General features: G+C 47.7%; 1 protein-coding gene across 3 annotated transcripts in view; it reads right to left on the bottom strand.

The window, feature by feature from the left end:
* The window catches only part of dus1l (dihydrouridine synthase 1-like (S. cerevisiae)), a 96,833-nt gene that overhangs the window by 29,819 nt on the left and 53,413 nt on the right, over positions 1–13,601 (bottom strand). For all 3 annotated transcript variants that reach the window (XM_072483412.1, XM_072483411.1, XM_072483410.1), the window contains exons 9-10: positions 13,199–13,295; positions 12,709–12,797 (exon numbers count right to left, since the gene is read on the bottom strand). In XM_072483412.1, the coding sequence (XP_072339513.1) occupies positions 12,709–12,797; positions 13,199–13,295 (186 nt within the window). The remainder of the gene's footprint in view (positions 1–12,708; positions 12,798–13,198; positions 13,296–13,601) is intronic.

Genomic DNA, 13,601 nt, shown 5'->3' with positions numbered 1-13,601 from the left:
TACTCAGCAATCGTGATTTTGGATCATGCCCTGCATTGGATGGATGTGGTTTTGGAAAAGGGGGTAGCTCAGAGGCCGGGGTGGAAAATGGATGTGGGGTTATTAGTGGACCGGAACTTCTATGAGAAGATCAGAAAGGTGATCAAGGAGTATGTGATGTTTAATTGTACGGAGGAGGTATTGCAATTGGTGGTCTGGGAGGCATTAGTAAGGGGGGAGGTGTTGGTGGTGGCCTGATTTGGATCGGGGGGGGGGGGTCAGGGAGTCATGGGTTCGAGCGAGGAATGATGGATGCAAGGTTTGAGGGTTGGGAGTATCAATGGAATGAAGGATTTGTTCCTTGGGGGACGAATCGAGAGTATAGAAGAGTTGGGAGAGAAATATGGGTTGACACAGAGGGAGGGGTTTAGATACATGCAGGTGCGGGATTTCGCAAGGAACGTATTCCCGACCTTCCTGGTAGCGCCGACCTCCTCGGTTTTGAAGGAGGGGTTGTCAGCGGGGGATTGGAGAAAGGAGTCATCTCGCCAATTACGGAAGGGTCCTGGAGGAGGATGGGGTGTCCATGGAGGGGATTAAAGCGAAATGGGAAGAGGAGCTGGGGATGGCGCTGGAAGAGGGACTGAGGTGTGAGGTGCTGCGGAGGGTGAATGCCTCGACTTCTAGTGCGAGGTTGGGGCTGATACAGCAGAAGGTAGCATATAGGATCACTAAATCAAGAAAGACCTGGCTGATCGTGGGGGGGGGGGGGGGGGGGGGGGGGGGGGGGGGGGTCGTGTGAGTGGACGATGCCTGTGAACAATGGGGAGGGGGCACTGCGAATAATATTCACGTTTTGGTCCTGTCTGGAACTAGAAAATAATTTGGGGTTGGTATTCAGGACAATTTCAGGGGTCTTACATGTGGATGTGAAGCCCAGTCCTCTAGAAGCTATATTCGGGGTGTCAGACCAGCTCTAGCTACAGGTTTGCGTGGGGGCAGATGTCTTAGCCTTCACCTCGTTGGTTAAGGGTCAAGACACACAAGGGCGCCTGAGCTCCCAAATACAAGTGGGAAGACTATTGGGAGATTGCCAAATCTATTTAAATTAGTTTGAGCCTGGGATACAACCTGGTGCCCAAGATTGGCTTTGTTAAAGTAATGCCAGAAGACATATCAAAAGGAAGATCTAAGCTTTATTTTGTTGGTTAAAAAATGGTGAACAGAGTGATCAATTCTGGTCTCAAAAAATAACCGCTTTCTCAACTCTATTAAATCATATACCAGAGAACTGAGCATTGCATTTCTACTGTAATTTACTACCTAACAATGTCACACTTTAGTTTTCAACCTACATACAACCGCCCCCAAAAGAAAATGTCACTATGATTATTCTACAGCCCCATAAACATTTACCATACTGTTCCTCAGAGGAATGAGCTATATAAAATTTTAGGTGACCGAGTGAAAGTGAAGGAGGATTATGTATAACCATTGCTTGGTGATTAAGGCTCCATAAATATACCTTAGCGTTAAAGAAAATCACGTCATCATTCAAGCATGTTTCAGCATCTTAAAACTGCAGAGTGCTGACTGCAGAAAAACATTAAAGAAGAAAAAGGGTTTAACTAAGATATATAGGGAACTTTGTACAGTAGCTCAATGAAAAATAATTTTCAGACAACTTGCAATCATAAAGGTTTGTTAGTCAGCACATTACTCTGTCAATTTATTAAACTTGTAAAGACATTAAAATAATCAACTTACAACTATATAAATTAGGAGCAGGCCGTTCTGTCGCTCGTCCTGTTTTGCCATTTGATAAGATCAAGTCTGATCAGATAGTGACCTTAAATCTACTTTCCTCTCTACATTTTCTAACCCTTGGCTCCCTTGTCAACCAAGAATCTAACTCAGCACTTGTCTCTGGGGAAGAGAATTCCACAGACAAATGAGTCTCGGAGGAAAATTCTCCTAATCTCGGTCTTAGGGAGGCCCCTTATTGTTAAACTCTAGAAGCAGTACTTTTTTTTTTTTAAGTGACCTGAACATCAGTCCTAGAAAATGTATCAAACTGCCTTAGAATTCCTTATATATTTAAAAAAAAGATTGGGCATTTAATAAGAAACTTCCATGGATATCTCTACTTGATTTTGGCACAGTCACATCAGTAAGTAAAGTCACCATAGTCCCAGAAGACCACGGGCTGCTTTCCCCTTTGAGGGGGAGAGTTGACTGATGATGATTTTACCTGACGATCACCACATCTCAGGCGAGGGGCAAAGTTGAGAAGGTGGGGCCTTCATGAATAACCTTAGTCAGTATGGGAATTGAACCTGCGCTGTTGGCCTCGCTCTGCGTCATAAATCAGCTCTCCAGCCAACTGAGCTAAACCGACCCCCAAACCGGCACAGTCACATCAACTGCCAATGGGAATCCACCGGATATCCTCTCGTGGGAGCTGAAGAAGGAAAATGGCATATTTCTTTCTCCATGTTGAGTTGACAGTCAAAACAACCCTTGTGCTTTCTTCCCTTTCCCAGTTGATGGCAAATTAGAGACAATATTTCTAAGTGGAAAAATGCTATAGAAAACTTTTTGAACAATATAATTTACGATTAAAGGTCCAATTGTTCACAAATACAATTGTATATTTGAAAAAATTGGAAGAAATGTTGTTTCCTCATTTTCAAAACCGATAAACCAAAGGGACACCATATAAATTGAAAAGTGTAAAAGAAATGAAATAAATCTGCAAATTGATATTAGATTACATCAAACTTGTATATTAAAAGTCTGAACACTGTTGTAGATAGATAATACTGAACTTTTGATGTTTTAGAAAAGAATTGGAGTAAGCGATATGATACATTTTTGGATTCTCTTCGGGGTGGATTTCTATTGTTGCCAGACCGGTACACAACCCTCTGAATCTGTACCAACCCTAATCTATTTCCCTGGATCAGGAGTCACTTGAGACACATGGTGGGCTTCCCACTGCAAAAAAGAGGCCATCAATACTGAAAGAAAGAATTCCAAAAGGTGTCTGAAGAGGAAGCAGCTGCCATACAAGGACAGGTAGCAGGGAATCTTAAAGATGCTGAAACAGCTCGAAGACAGCTTCAAGCCTCCACCAGGTCGAGGCTAAAATCTCAAGCAACGAAATGCTGGACTCATGTTGAAAAGAGAAGAGGCCCATCAATGGAAGTGAAAATCAAAAGTGTATAACAGACAGCCAATCCAACGCTGTCCCACTGAGGACTAGCACCAAAAGTGACAATGACCTCTATGCTTCATCTCGCCTCCCAACAGCCTGAGAATAAATCTCATGATTCAGTGAACACCATAGATCTTGGTGTATAAGTCGACCATTGAAGCTTCAGAAAATCCTTTCCAAAACTGGGGTTGATATACACAGAGTATAAAATGAGAACCACAGGTGTTCGTCATTTTGAAATGTGGGGGAAAAAGATTACTGGTAATTCAAATATAAATGTGACATCTTTTATCGAATGAACTAATTCGACAAGGATACCTTTAACCACCTTTTTCAAAAAAGCACCAAATTGACTTCCGGGTGCGGCGATGACCAGCTAAGTCGCACGTTTCGGCAGCTCCCGGTGGAACGGACTTTTGGGCTCTTGATAGGAGCCCCAACGGCAATTTTAACGGCTAAAAACACCGTGCGGTAAACCAGAAGGGTGTTCCCCCTGGACACGGATGGAAAAAGGAGAGGAAAGTGGCCGGATTGCAGCGGATCCTTTGGAACAACGGCAAGGAAGGTAAGCAGAAACCAAGATGGCGTCGGAAGGTGGCAGTTTCATATGGGGCCCTGAACAACAAGAGTTTTTGAAACGCTGCGTGGAGGAGATAAAAAAGGAAATGAAGAAAGAGTTGTTTGCCCCGATATTACAGGCGATTGAAGGGCTGAAAGAGGAACAAAAGACCCAGGAGCAGGAGCTTCGGGTCGTGAAGGCGAAAGCAGCAGAGAATGAGAACGATATACAGGGCCTGGTGGTGAAGTCGGAGATACAGGAGGCACACCAGAAACGATCTGTGGAGAGGTTAGAAGCACTGGAAAACAACGCAAGGAGGAACAACTTGAGGATTCTTGGCCTTCCTGAAGGTGTGGAGGGGGCGGACGTCGGGGCATATGTGAGCACGATGCTGCACTCGTTAATGGGAGCGGAGGCCCCGACGGGTCCGTTGGAGGTGGAGGGAGCATACCGAGTTATGGTGCGAGGATCGAGAGCAGGAGAAGCTCCCAGAGCCATAGTGGTGAGATTTCTCCGTTTTAAGGATAGAGAAATGGTCCTTAGATGGGCGAAGAAAACTCGGTGTAGTAAATGGGAGAACGCGGTGATCCGCGTCTATCAAGATTGGAGTGCGGAGGTGGCGAGAAGGAGGGCGAGCTTTAATCGGGCCAAAGCGGTACTTCACAAAAAGAAGATAAAATTTGGAATGCTGCAACCGGCAAGGCTGTGGGTCACATATCAAGGGAGGCACCACTACTTTGAGACGGCGGATGAAGCGTGGACTTTTATTGTAGAAGAAAAATTGGAATGATTGGACTACGAAAATGAACGTTTGGACAAAGTGGTGGGACGAGTGGGGGGGGGGGGGGGGGGGGGGGGGGGGCGAAGAGGGGTTGTATGATTTAATCCTGCGGTATGGTAACTTTTCTTTCTCCCACAGGTGGTGATGGGGGAGGTGGGGAGGGAGAGGAGATGGGGCGTTGGCCATGGGAGGCGGGGCCGAGGGAGAGGCGCGGGCTTGGTTCCCGCGCTATGATAATTATGGCGGGAACAGAGAAGCAGGAAGGAGGGGGCGCCGCACGGGGCGAGCCGCGATCACGGGGGGAAGCCGAGGTCAGCCAGAGTTTGCTGACTTCTGGGAGCAACATGGGGGGGAGTAATTACGCTAGCGGGGGGTCTGGCGGGGGGGGGGGGGGGGGGAATTACTGGGTTGCTGCTGCTGGGGAAAGGGGGGAGTGGGTACGGGAAAGGATGGGCGGGGGGGCACCGTCTGGGAGAAATACAGCTGCGTGGGAACTGGGTGAGAAGCTGGAAAAAGATGATGGCTAACCAGCAAGGGGGGGGGGTGGGAAGCCCCCCAACTCGGCTGATCACGTGGAACGTGAGGGGGCTTAACGGGCCGATAAAGAGGGCACGAGTACTCGCACACCTTAAGAAACTTAAAGCAGATGTGGTTATGTTACAGGAAACGCACCTGAAACTGATAGACCAGGTTAGGTTGCGCAAAGGATGGGTAGGGCAGGTGTTCCATTCGGGGCTGGATGCGAAAAACAGGGAGGTGGCTATATTAGTGGGGAAGCGGGTAATGTTCGAGGCAAAGACTATAGTGGCGGATAACGGGGGCAGATACGTGATGGTGAGTGGCAAATTACAGGGAGAGATGGTGGTTTTGGTAAACGTGTATGCCCCGAATTGGGACGATGCCAATTTTATGAGGCGAATGCTAGGACGCATCCCAGACCTAGAGACCGGAAAGCTGATAATGGGGGGAGACTTCAACACGGTGTTGGAACCAAGGCTGGATAGGTCGAAGTCCAGACTGGTAGGAGGCCGGCAGCAGCCAAGGTGCTTAAGGATTTTATGGAGCAGATGGGAGGGGTGGACCCGTGGAGATTCAGTAGACCTAGGAGTAAGGAGTTCTCGTTTTTCACCTATGTCCATAAAGTCTATTCACACATAGACTTTTTTGTGTTGGGTAGGGCATTGATCCCGAGGGTGAGGGGAACGGAATATACGGCTATAGCCATTTCGGATCATGCCCCACACTGGGTAGACTTGGAGATAGGGGAGGAAACAAGAGGGCGTCCACCCTGGAGAATGGACATGGGACTAATGGCGGATGAGGGGGTGTGCCTAAGGGTGAGGGGATGCATTGAAAAGTACTTGGAACTCAATGACAATGGGGAGGTTCAGGTGGGAGTGGTCTGGGAGGCGTTGAAGGCGGTGGTTAGGGGGGGAGCTGATATCAATAAGGACACAAAGGGAAGCAGGAGAGTAAGGAACGGGAGCGGTTGCTGCAAGAACTTTTGAGGGTGGACAGACAATATGCGGAAGCACCGGAGGAGGGACTGTATAGGGAAAGGCAAAGGCTGCATGTGGAATTTGACTTGCTGACCACAGGCACTGCAGAGGCACAATGGAGGAAGGCGCAGGGTGTACAGTATGAATATGGAGAGAAGGCGAGCAGATTGCTGGCACACCAATTGAGGAAAAGGGGAGCAGCGAGGGAAATAGGGGGGGTGAGAGACGAAGATGGAGAGACGGAGCGGGGAGCGGAGAGAGTGAATGAAGTGTTCTAAGACATTTTATAAAAAATTGTATGAAGCTCAACCCCCGGATGGGAGGGAGAGAATGATGGATTTTTTGGATCAGCTGGAAATTCCCAAGGTGGAAGAGCAGGAAAGGATGGGATTGGGAGCACAGATCACGGTAGAAGTGGTGAAAGGAATTAGGAACATGCAGACGGGAAAGGCCCCGGGACCGGACGGATTCCCAGTTGAATTTTACAGAAAATATTTGGACTTGCTCGCCCCGCTACTGACGAGGACCTTTAACGAGGCAAAGGAAAGGGGACAACTGCCCCCGACTATGTCAGAAGCAACGATATCGCTTCTTTTAAAGAAGGAAAAGGATCCGCTACAATGCGGGTCCCTACAGACCAATTTCCCTCCTCAATGTGGATGCCAAGGTCCTGGCCAAGGTAATGGCAATGAGAATAGAGGAATGTATCCCGGGGGTGGTTCATGAGGACCAAACTGGGTTTGTGAAGGGGAGACAGCTGAACACGAACATACGGAGGTTGTTAGGGGTAATGATGATGGCCCCACCAGAGGGTGAAACGGAGATAGTAGTGGCGATGGATGCCGAGAAAGCATTTGATAGAGTGGAATGGGATTATCTGTGGGAGGTGTTGAGGAGATTTGGGTTCGGAGAGGGGTATGTTAGATGGGTGCAGCTGTTGTATAGGGCCCCAGTGGCGAGTGTGGTCACGAATGGACGGGGATCGGCATATTTTCGGCTGCATAGAGGGACAAGGCAGGGATGTCCTCTGTCCCCATTACTGTTTGCACTGGCGATTGAGCCCCTGGCGATAGCGCTGAGAGGTTCCAAGAGATGGAGGGGAATACTTAGGGGAGGAGAAGAACACCGGGTATCTTTATATGCGGATGATCTGCTACTATATGTGGCGGATCCAGCTGAGGGGATGCCAGAAATAATGCGGATACTTGGGGAGTTTGGGGATTTTTCAGGGTATAAATTGAACATGGGGAAGAGTGAGCTGTTTGTGGTGCATCCAGGGGAGCAGAGTAGAGAAATAGAAGACCTACCGTTGAGGAAGGTAACAAGAGACTTTCGTTACCTGGGGATCCAGATAGCTAAGAATTGGGGCACATTGCACAGGCTAAATTTGACGCGGTTGGTGGAACAGATGGAGGAAGATTTCAAGAGATGGGATATGGTAGCATTGTCAATGGCAGGGAGGGTGCAGGCGGTTAAGATGGTGGTCCTCCCGAGATTCCTCTTTGTGTTTCAGTGCCTCCCGGTGGTGATCACGAAGGCTTTCTTCAAAAGGATAGAAAAGAGTATCATGGGTTTTGTTTGGGCCGGGAAGACTCCGAGAGTGAGGAAGGGATTCTTACAGCGTAGTAGGGATAGGGGGGGGCTGGCACTACCGAGCCTAAGTGAGTATTATTGGGCCGCTAATATTTCAATGGTGAGTAAGTGGATGGGAGAGGAGGAAGGAGCGGCATGGAAGAGATTAGAGAGGGCGTCCTGTAGGGGGACCAGCCTGCAGGCTATGGTGACAGCCCCATTGCCGTTCTCACCAAGGAACTATACCACGAGTCCGGTGGTGGTAGCTACACTGAAGATTTGGGGACAGTGGAGACGACATAGGGGAAAGACCGGAGCACTGGGGGGGTCCCCGATAAGAAACAACCATAGGTTTGCCCCGGGGGGAATGGATGGGGGATATGGAATGTGGCAAAGAGCAGGTATAACGCAATTGAAAGATCTATTTGTGGATGGGAAGTTCGCGAGTCTGGGAGCGCTGACCGAGAAATATGGGTTGCCCCAAGGGAATGCATTCAGGTACATGCAATTGAGGGCTTTTGCGAGGCAACAGGTGAGGGAATTCCCGCAGCTCCCGACACAAGAGGTGCAGGACAGAGTCATCTCAAAGAAATGGGTGGGGGACGGTAAGGTGTCGGATATATATAGGGAAATGAGAGACGAAGGGGAGACTATGATGGACGAACTAAAAGGGAAATGGGAAGAAGAGCTAGGGGAGGAGATCGAGGAGGGGATGTGGGCAGATGCCCTAAACAGGGTAAACTCGTCGTCCTCGTGCGCCAGGCTAAGCCTGATTCAGTTTAAGGTATTACACAGGGCACATATGACTGGAACACGGCTCAGTAAATTTTTTGGGGTGGAGGATAGGTGTGCGAGGTGCTCGAGAAGCCCAGCGAATCATACCCATATGTTTTGGTCATGCCCGGCACTACAGGGGTTTTGGATGGGGGTGACAAAGGTGCTTTCGAAAGTAGTAGGTGTCCGGGTCGAACCAAGCTGGGGGTTGGCTATATTTGGGGTTGCACAAGAGCCGGGAGTGCAGGAGGCGAAAGAGGCCGATGTTTTGGCCTTTGCGTCCCTAGTAGCCCGGCGCAGAATATTGCTAATGTGGAAAGAAGCCAAGCCCCCGGGGGTAGAGACCTGGATAAATGATATGGCGGGGTTCCTAAAGTTAGAGCGGATTAAGTTCGTCCTAAGGGGGTCGGCTCAAGGGTTTACTAGGCGGTGGCAACCGTTCGTCGAATATCTTGCGGAAAGATAGATGGGGGAAAACAAAGAAGGCAGCAGCAGCGGCCCAGGACTTGGGGGGGGGGGGGGGGGGGGGGGGAGGGATTGGGGGGGGGATTGGGGGGGGGGGATTGGGATGGGGGGGGGAGAGGGATGGGGGGGGGGGGGAAAGAGGGATGGGGGGGGGGGAAAGAGGGATGGGGGGGGGGGGGAAGAGGGATGGGGGGGGGAAGAGGGATGGGGGGGGGGAAGGGAGGGGGGGAGGGATGGGGGGGGGGGAGGGGGAGGGATGGGGGGGGGGGGGAGGGAGAGGGATGGGGGGGGAGGGAGAGGGATGGGGGGGGGGGGGGAAAAGAGGGATGGGGGGGGGGGGGGAAAGAGGGATGGGGGGGGGGGGAGAGGGATGGGGGGGGGAGAGGGATGGGGGGGGGGAGAGGGATGGGGGGGGAGAGGGATGGGGGGGGAGAGGGATGGGGGGGGGAGAGGGATGGGGGGGGGAGAGGGATGGGGGGGAGGGGGAGGGATGGGGGGGAGGGGGAGGGATGGGGGGGAGGGATGGGGGGGGGAGAAAGAGGGATGGGGGGGGGAGAAAGAGGGATGGGGGGGGGGAGAAAGAGGGATGGGGGGGGGGAGAAAGAGGGATGGGGGGGGGGAGAAAGAGGGATGGGGGGGGGGAGAAAGAGGGATGGGGGGGGGAAGAGGGATGGGGGGGGAAAAGAGGGATGGGGGGGGAAAGAGGGATGGGGGGGAAAGAGGGATGGGGGGGGAAAGAGGGATGGGGGGGGAAAGAGGGATGGGGGGGGAAAGAGGGATGGGGGGGAAAGAGGGATGGGAGGGAAAGAGGGATGGGGGGAAAGAGGGATGGGGGGAAAGAGGGATGGGGGGGGAAAGAGGGATGGGGGGGGAAAGAGGGATGGGGGGGGGGGAGGGATGGGGGGGGGGAGGGATGGGGGGGGGGAAAGAGGGATGGATGGGGGGGGGGGGAGAGGAGGGATTGGGGGGGGGTGGCCTGAGACAAGGCAGTTGCCAATTAGGGCTAGTTTTTATTTTTTGTTATTTAATATTTATTTATTTGTTGTTGTTTTTGTTTAAATAAAAAAGGTCATTATTATCTGTATTGTTACAATGTTGTGTAAAGGATGCACAATGTACTGTGTTGGTTGACCAAAAATTTTTCAATAAAATATTATTTAAAAAAAAAAAGCACCAAATTCATTGTTTTCTGCATCCACCCAAAGTGTTCATCAAATTGGCTATGACATCATTGTAAGGATTCCAATCTGGATCAGATTTGGTCCTTTCCCTTTCGGAATCATCCTGCCACAACAGATCACCTTCCTCTCCATCCATTGAATTGGATACTTTCCTTTTTTTGAATGATCGGATGACGCTTTAAAGCAATAATACCATTTCACGATTTTATCATGGAACCATACAAAACATCAAGCATGCATTCTTCCACTCTTTGTGAAGGTTTTTCTCCATCAACCATCTATCTACTTAATTTGGCGTGAATGGCTTGTTGAGGCAAACATCCAAAGATTGAAATATGGACATTAGATCCCCTTGAATACCTGTAATGTGTGTTATTTCTTCATAGGGGCCTCTTGATCTCATCAGCGGTATGAGGTCTCAACATGTCCCACACTAATAAGCGGCAATTTTTGCGTAGGCCACCGAGACATCTATTCCACACATCATCAATCCACAACTATACTCCATCCTCATCCATCCAACCATTGCACGGACACGCACAGAATCTCCTGCAAGAAACCTGCTTTGCAGCACAGTTATGATGTTTGAAAATTAGCATTTAATTTTGCTTCGCTGGCCCTGTAGGTTAGTACCAGTGTAAGCCTTGCCTTCTTGTGCCCTGAGGTTTTGACTAGAATGGTTTTCAAACCTTTCCATTCTTTGGTTGTTGGGTATATCGAAATTCAGAAGCATTTCATCCTCTGACATAATGGATACTTATGTTTTTGCCATCTGATGAGGAATCATTTTAGACTGGTAATTTTGACATTTTGGAGCAATCTTCTGCCATTACACTAGACGGTTTTGTTTCATAAAGTGGCCACACCAGCCAGCTGTTGCTCTGAAAACCTTGCTGGACTCAGATTTGATTGGACCCACCTCCGTGCATATATACACGTTGCGCAGTGATTATGTAATTGTTCTGCTGATTTTCGAGGACACATTGCAATCCATGCAAAACTGGTCAGTGGCTGGTCACGGTTCTCATGGTACATTTAGTCTTGGGCATCTTCTTCAGGGTGGATTCCCTTCTTCCATTCTCCTACTAGTTTTTCACTATTACTAAATTCCCTCTCTTCAGCAGTTATCAGATGAGTCAGCAAAAGTTACAACTTTTTGTTTGAAAACAGCTTCAGACTTCGTTCTTTTTGCCAGAGGATCTATTTGTCATTCGCAAAGAGAGGTCAGCTCTGTGTGGGCATGCCTTAAACACTGATGCAACTACTACGGTGATAGGACATGCATTTGGTGAGATAAATTGAGGCAGACTCCTAATGCGAGCATAGCATTTCTTAGCAGAAAAGGGAGTCGCCCTGTACACTGAGTATAGATCTAAACATGAATTTTGACACTGGAAAAATGGGGATATCTTATGCCAGGTCAACTTATGCAGCAGGCCTTACAGCATAATACATGACAGACATCTGCATTTGGTGTTTTATCCATGTGTAAGAGTTTACTACCAGAAGGCAGTGCAAACTGAGCCTCATCTGTAAATTGACACTTTCTACCAATAACGGAAGTAGATCTAGGCTCTGTATATTATAGGCAAGTGCCACGTCCAAAGCCACATTAATAGTAACTGTGCTCGGATAGGACAGACAAGGAGGTTAAGAGAATATAATGTAGGCGTTGTTGTGCACATTTCTTCCTGCTACAGCAGTTTTGCTTATTTGATAATTAAATGGCTCACTTCACTCTTTTAACACATCAACTGCACTACTGCCTTCAACTGTGCAACATAAATCAAAGAATGCTGGCATCATCTACTTTACTGTTGTACAGTATTTTAATAAGGCGAGCAAAGAAGACAGCAGTTCTCCTTCACTGCAAATCATTTGGATTAAATTTAATTATTACCAAAGTTGGAGTGCTGATTCTGCTCCAAAAGACCTTTTAATCACTGTAAAATTGAACCTTGTCATGGGAGGCGAGTTCAAGCCAAATGATGTTTGATGTTTCAAGTCTCTCACTGAGCTCGGCAATTAAAGATTCCTTAAGTACTTTTCCAATATTTTGTACCTTCCCTGTCAACTCCCCCACAATGTCAGTGTCAAGAAATTTCAATGCTCAACTGTTGCTGAGGCAGTCAAACAGATATCAAATTCTCAGCCACCTCTTTCAATTAATTAATATGTATTTGCTAATTCTATTAATTATCTGTCAATTAAGAGCTGTCAGTGGATACAATGAAGATAATTTTAGCTTTTGTTGATAGCATAAAATGGGCATTATCAGTTCCGGAGTCTTCTCATCAGTCACCTGACTCTTTTAATGATCTCAATGGAAAGGGATGCTGGCAAGATGTATAACAAATAGTCAATGCAACATTGCCCATTTTACACCATCATCATATGTTCAAATTATTCTCACTCTCCCTGCTCTCACCACCACCCACCCAATGCAATCCAAATGGGCCTACACCATTGCAGCTTTAAATATCAGTCCCTTTTTCAATGACATCATGTCACAAATGTACCATTTGCCAAAAGCCAAGGTGAATGTCTTCTTAACTCAGGTTACAAATGCGCCTGGCTGTGTAGCTCTCATCCTGCCTGTGTTGATGGGTGATTACTGACTGGATGCAGTAATGTTCTATTTATGCAACACTCTAATACATGGTAAAACATCTCTTCCTTACCCTGGTCGGACATACGGCTGACAAATCCAGTGAGGGAGAGGCAAGTGGTTTTCTCTAGCCTCTTCTTCCTTCCAATTAGATATATCAGCCTAGAGAAATCAGCAAACAGCTATAAATTATAATATTTACCTGCCATACGAGTGCAATATGAGAACACGAGCACAAATATTGCAAGTCCTTGCTTACTAAGTAAATCAAAACTATCCTCTTCGTGTTAGATTACTTTAGTTTAAAATTCTCCTCTTATTTGAGTGAAGTTTACTTCCACTTACAAATAGGAAAATGTCTCCATGCACTAGGCAAAAATAATCAATCAGGAACACTGTCACTTTAAATTACCACACAATCTGTTAGGCAGAATATATATATTTCCCCTTGGACGAGCTTTCAATGCTTTAGTACAATAGACATCTTAAAATATATATTTTTTTTAAATTGGTGAAATTTAGAAATTCACAGCTCCACTTAGGTTTGTCATGTTCCGGCATACCTGACACTTGCGTTTAAGCTCTTTGTTGACCTGTACAATAGCCTGCAGAGTCTTCACCTTTGCTAATTCCTCCCTCAATTCATGGTACACCTGTAACCTGTGAAAACCAGACATCACAATTCAGTATAATTAAGATTGGGTAACTAGCAAACTGAACAGAAAGTATAGACAGTACACAAAAAGGTTCTATTTTAAAAAGCACATCACTAATTCAACTGGAGAGTTTTACAGGATGATAAGAGCAGAAAACGAACAAGCTGTGAAGAGTCCAGTATTTAGTGGAATGACCTTCCCTTTGCGCATTTTGTAAAGTAAGGCTCAACTTCTAATACACAAGCTGCATTTCTAATTTTAATAATGGTCTCAAGTTCACTTCATTGTGAGCTGGTCATCAACTTCAGGA

The sequence above is a fragment of the Scyliorhinus torazame genome, chromosome 18, assembly GCF_047496885.1.
Source record: "Scyliorhinus torazame isolate Kashiwa2021f chromosome 18, sScyTor2.1, whole genome shotgun sequence".
NCBI lineage: Eukaryota > Metazoa > Chordata > Chondrichthyes > Carcharhiniformes > Scyliorhinidae > Scyliorhinus > Scyliorhinus torazame.
This window is presented reverse-complemented; position numbering and strand designations above follow the sequence as displayed.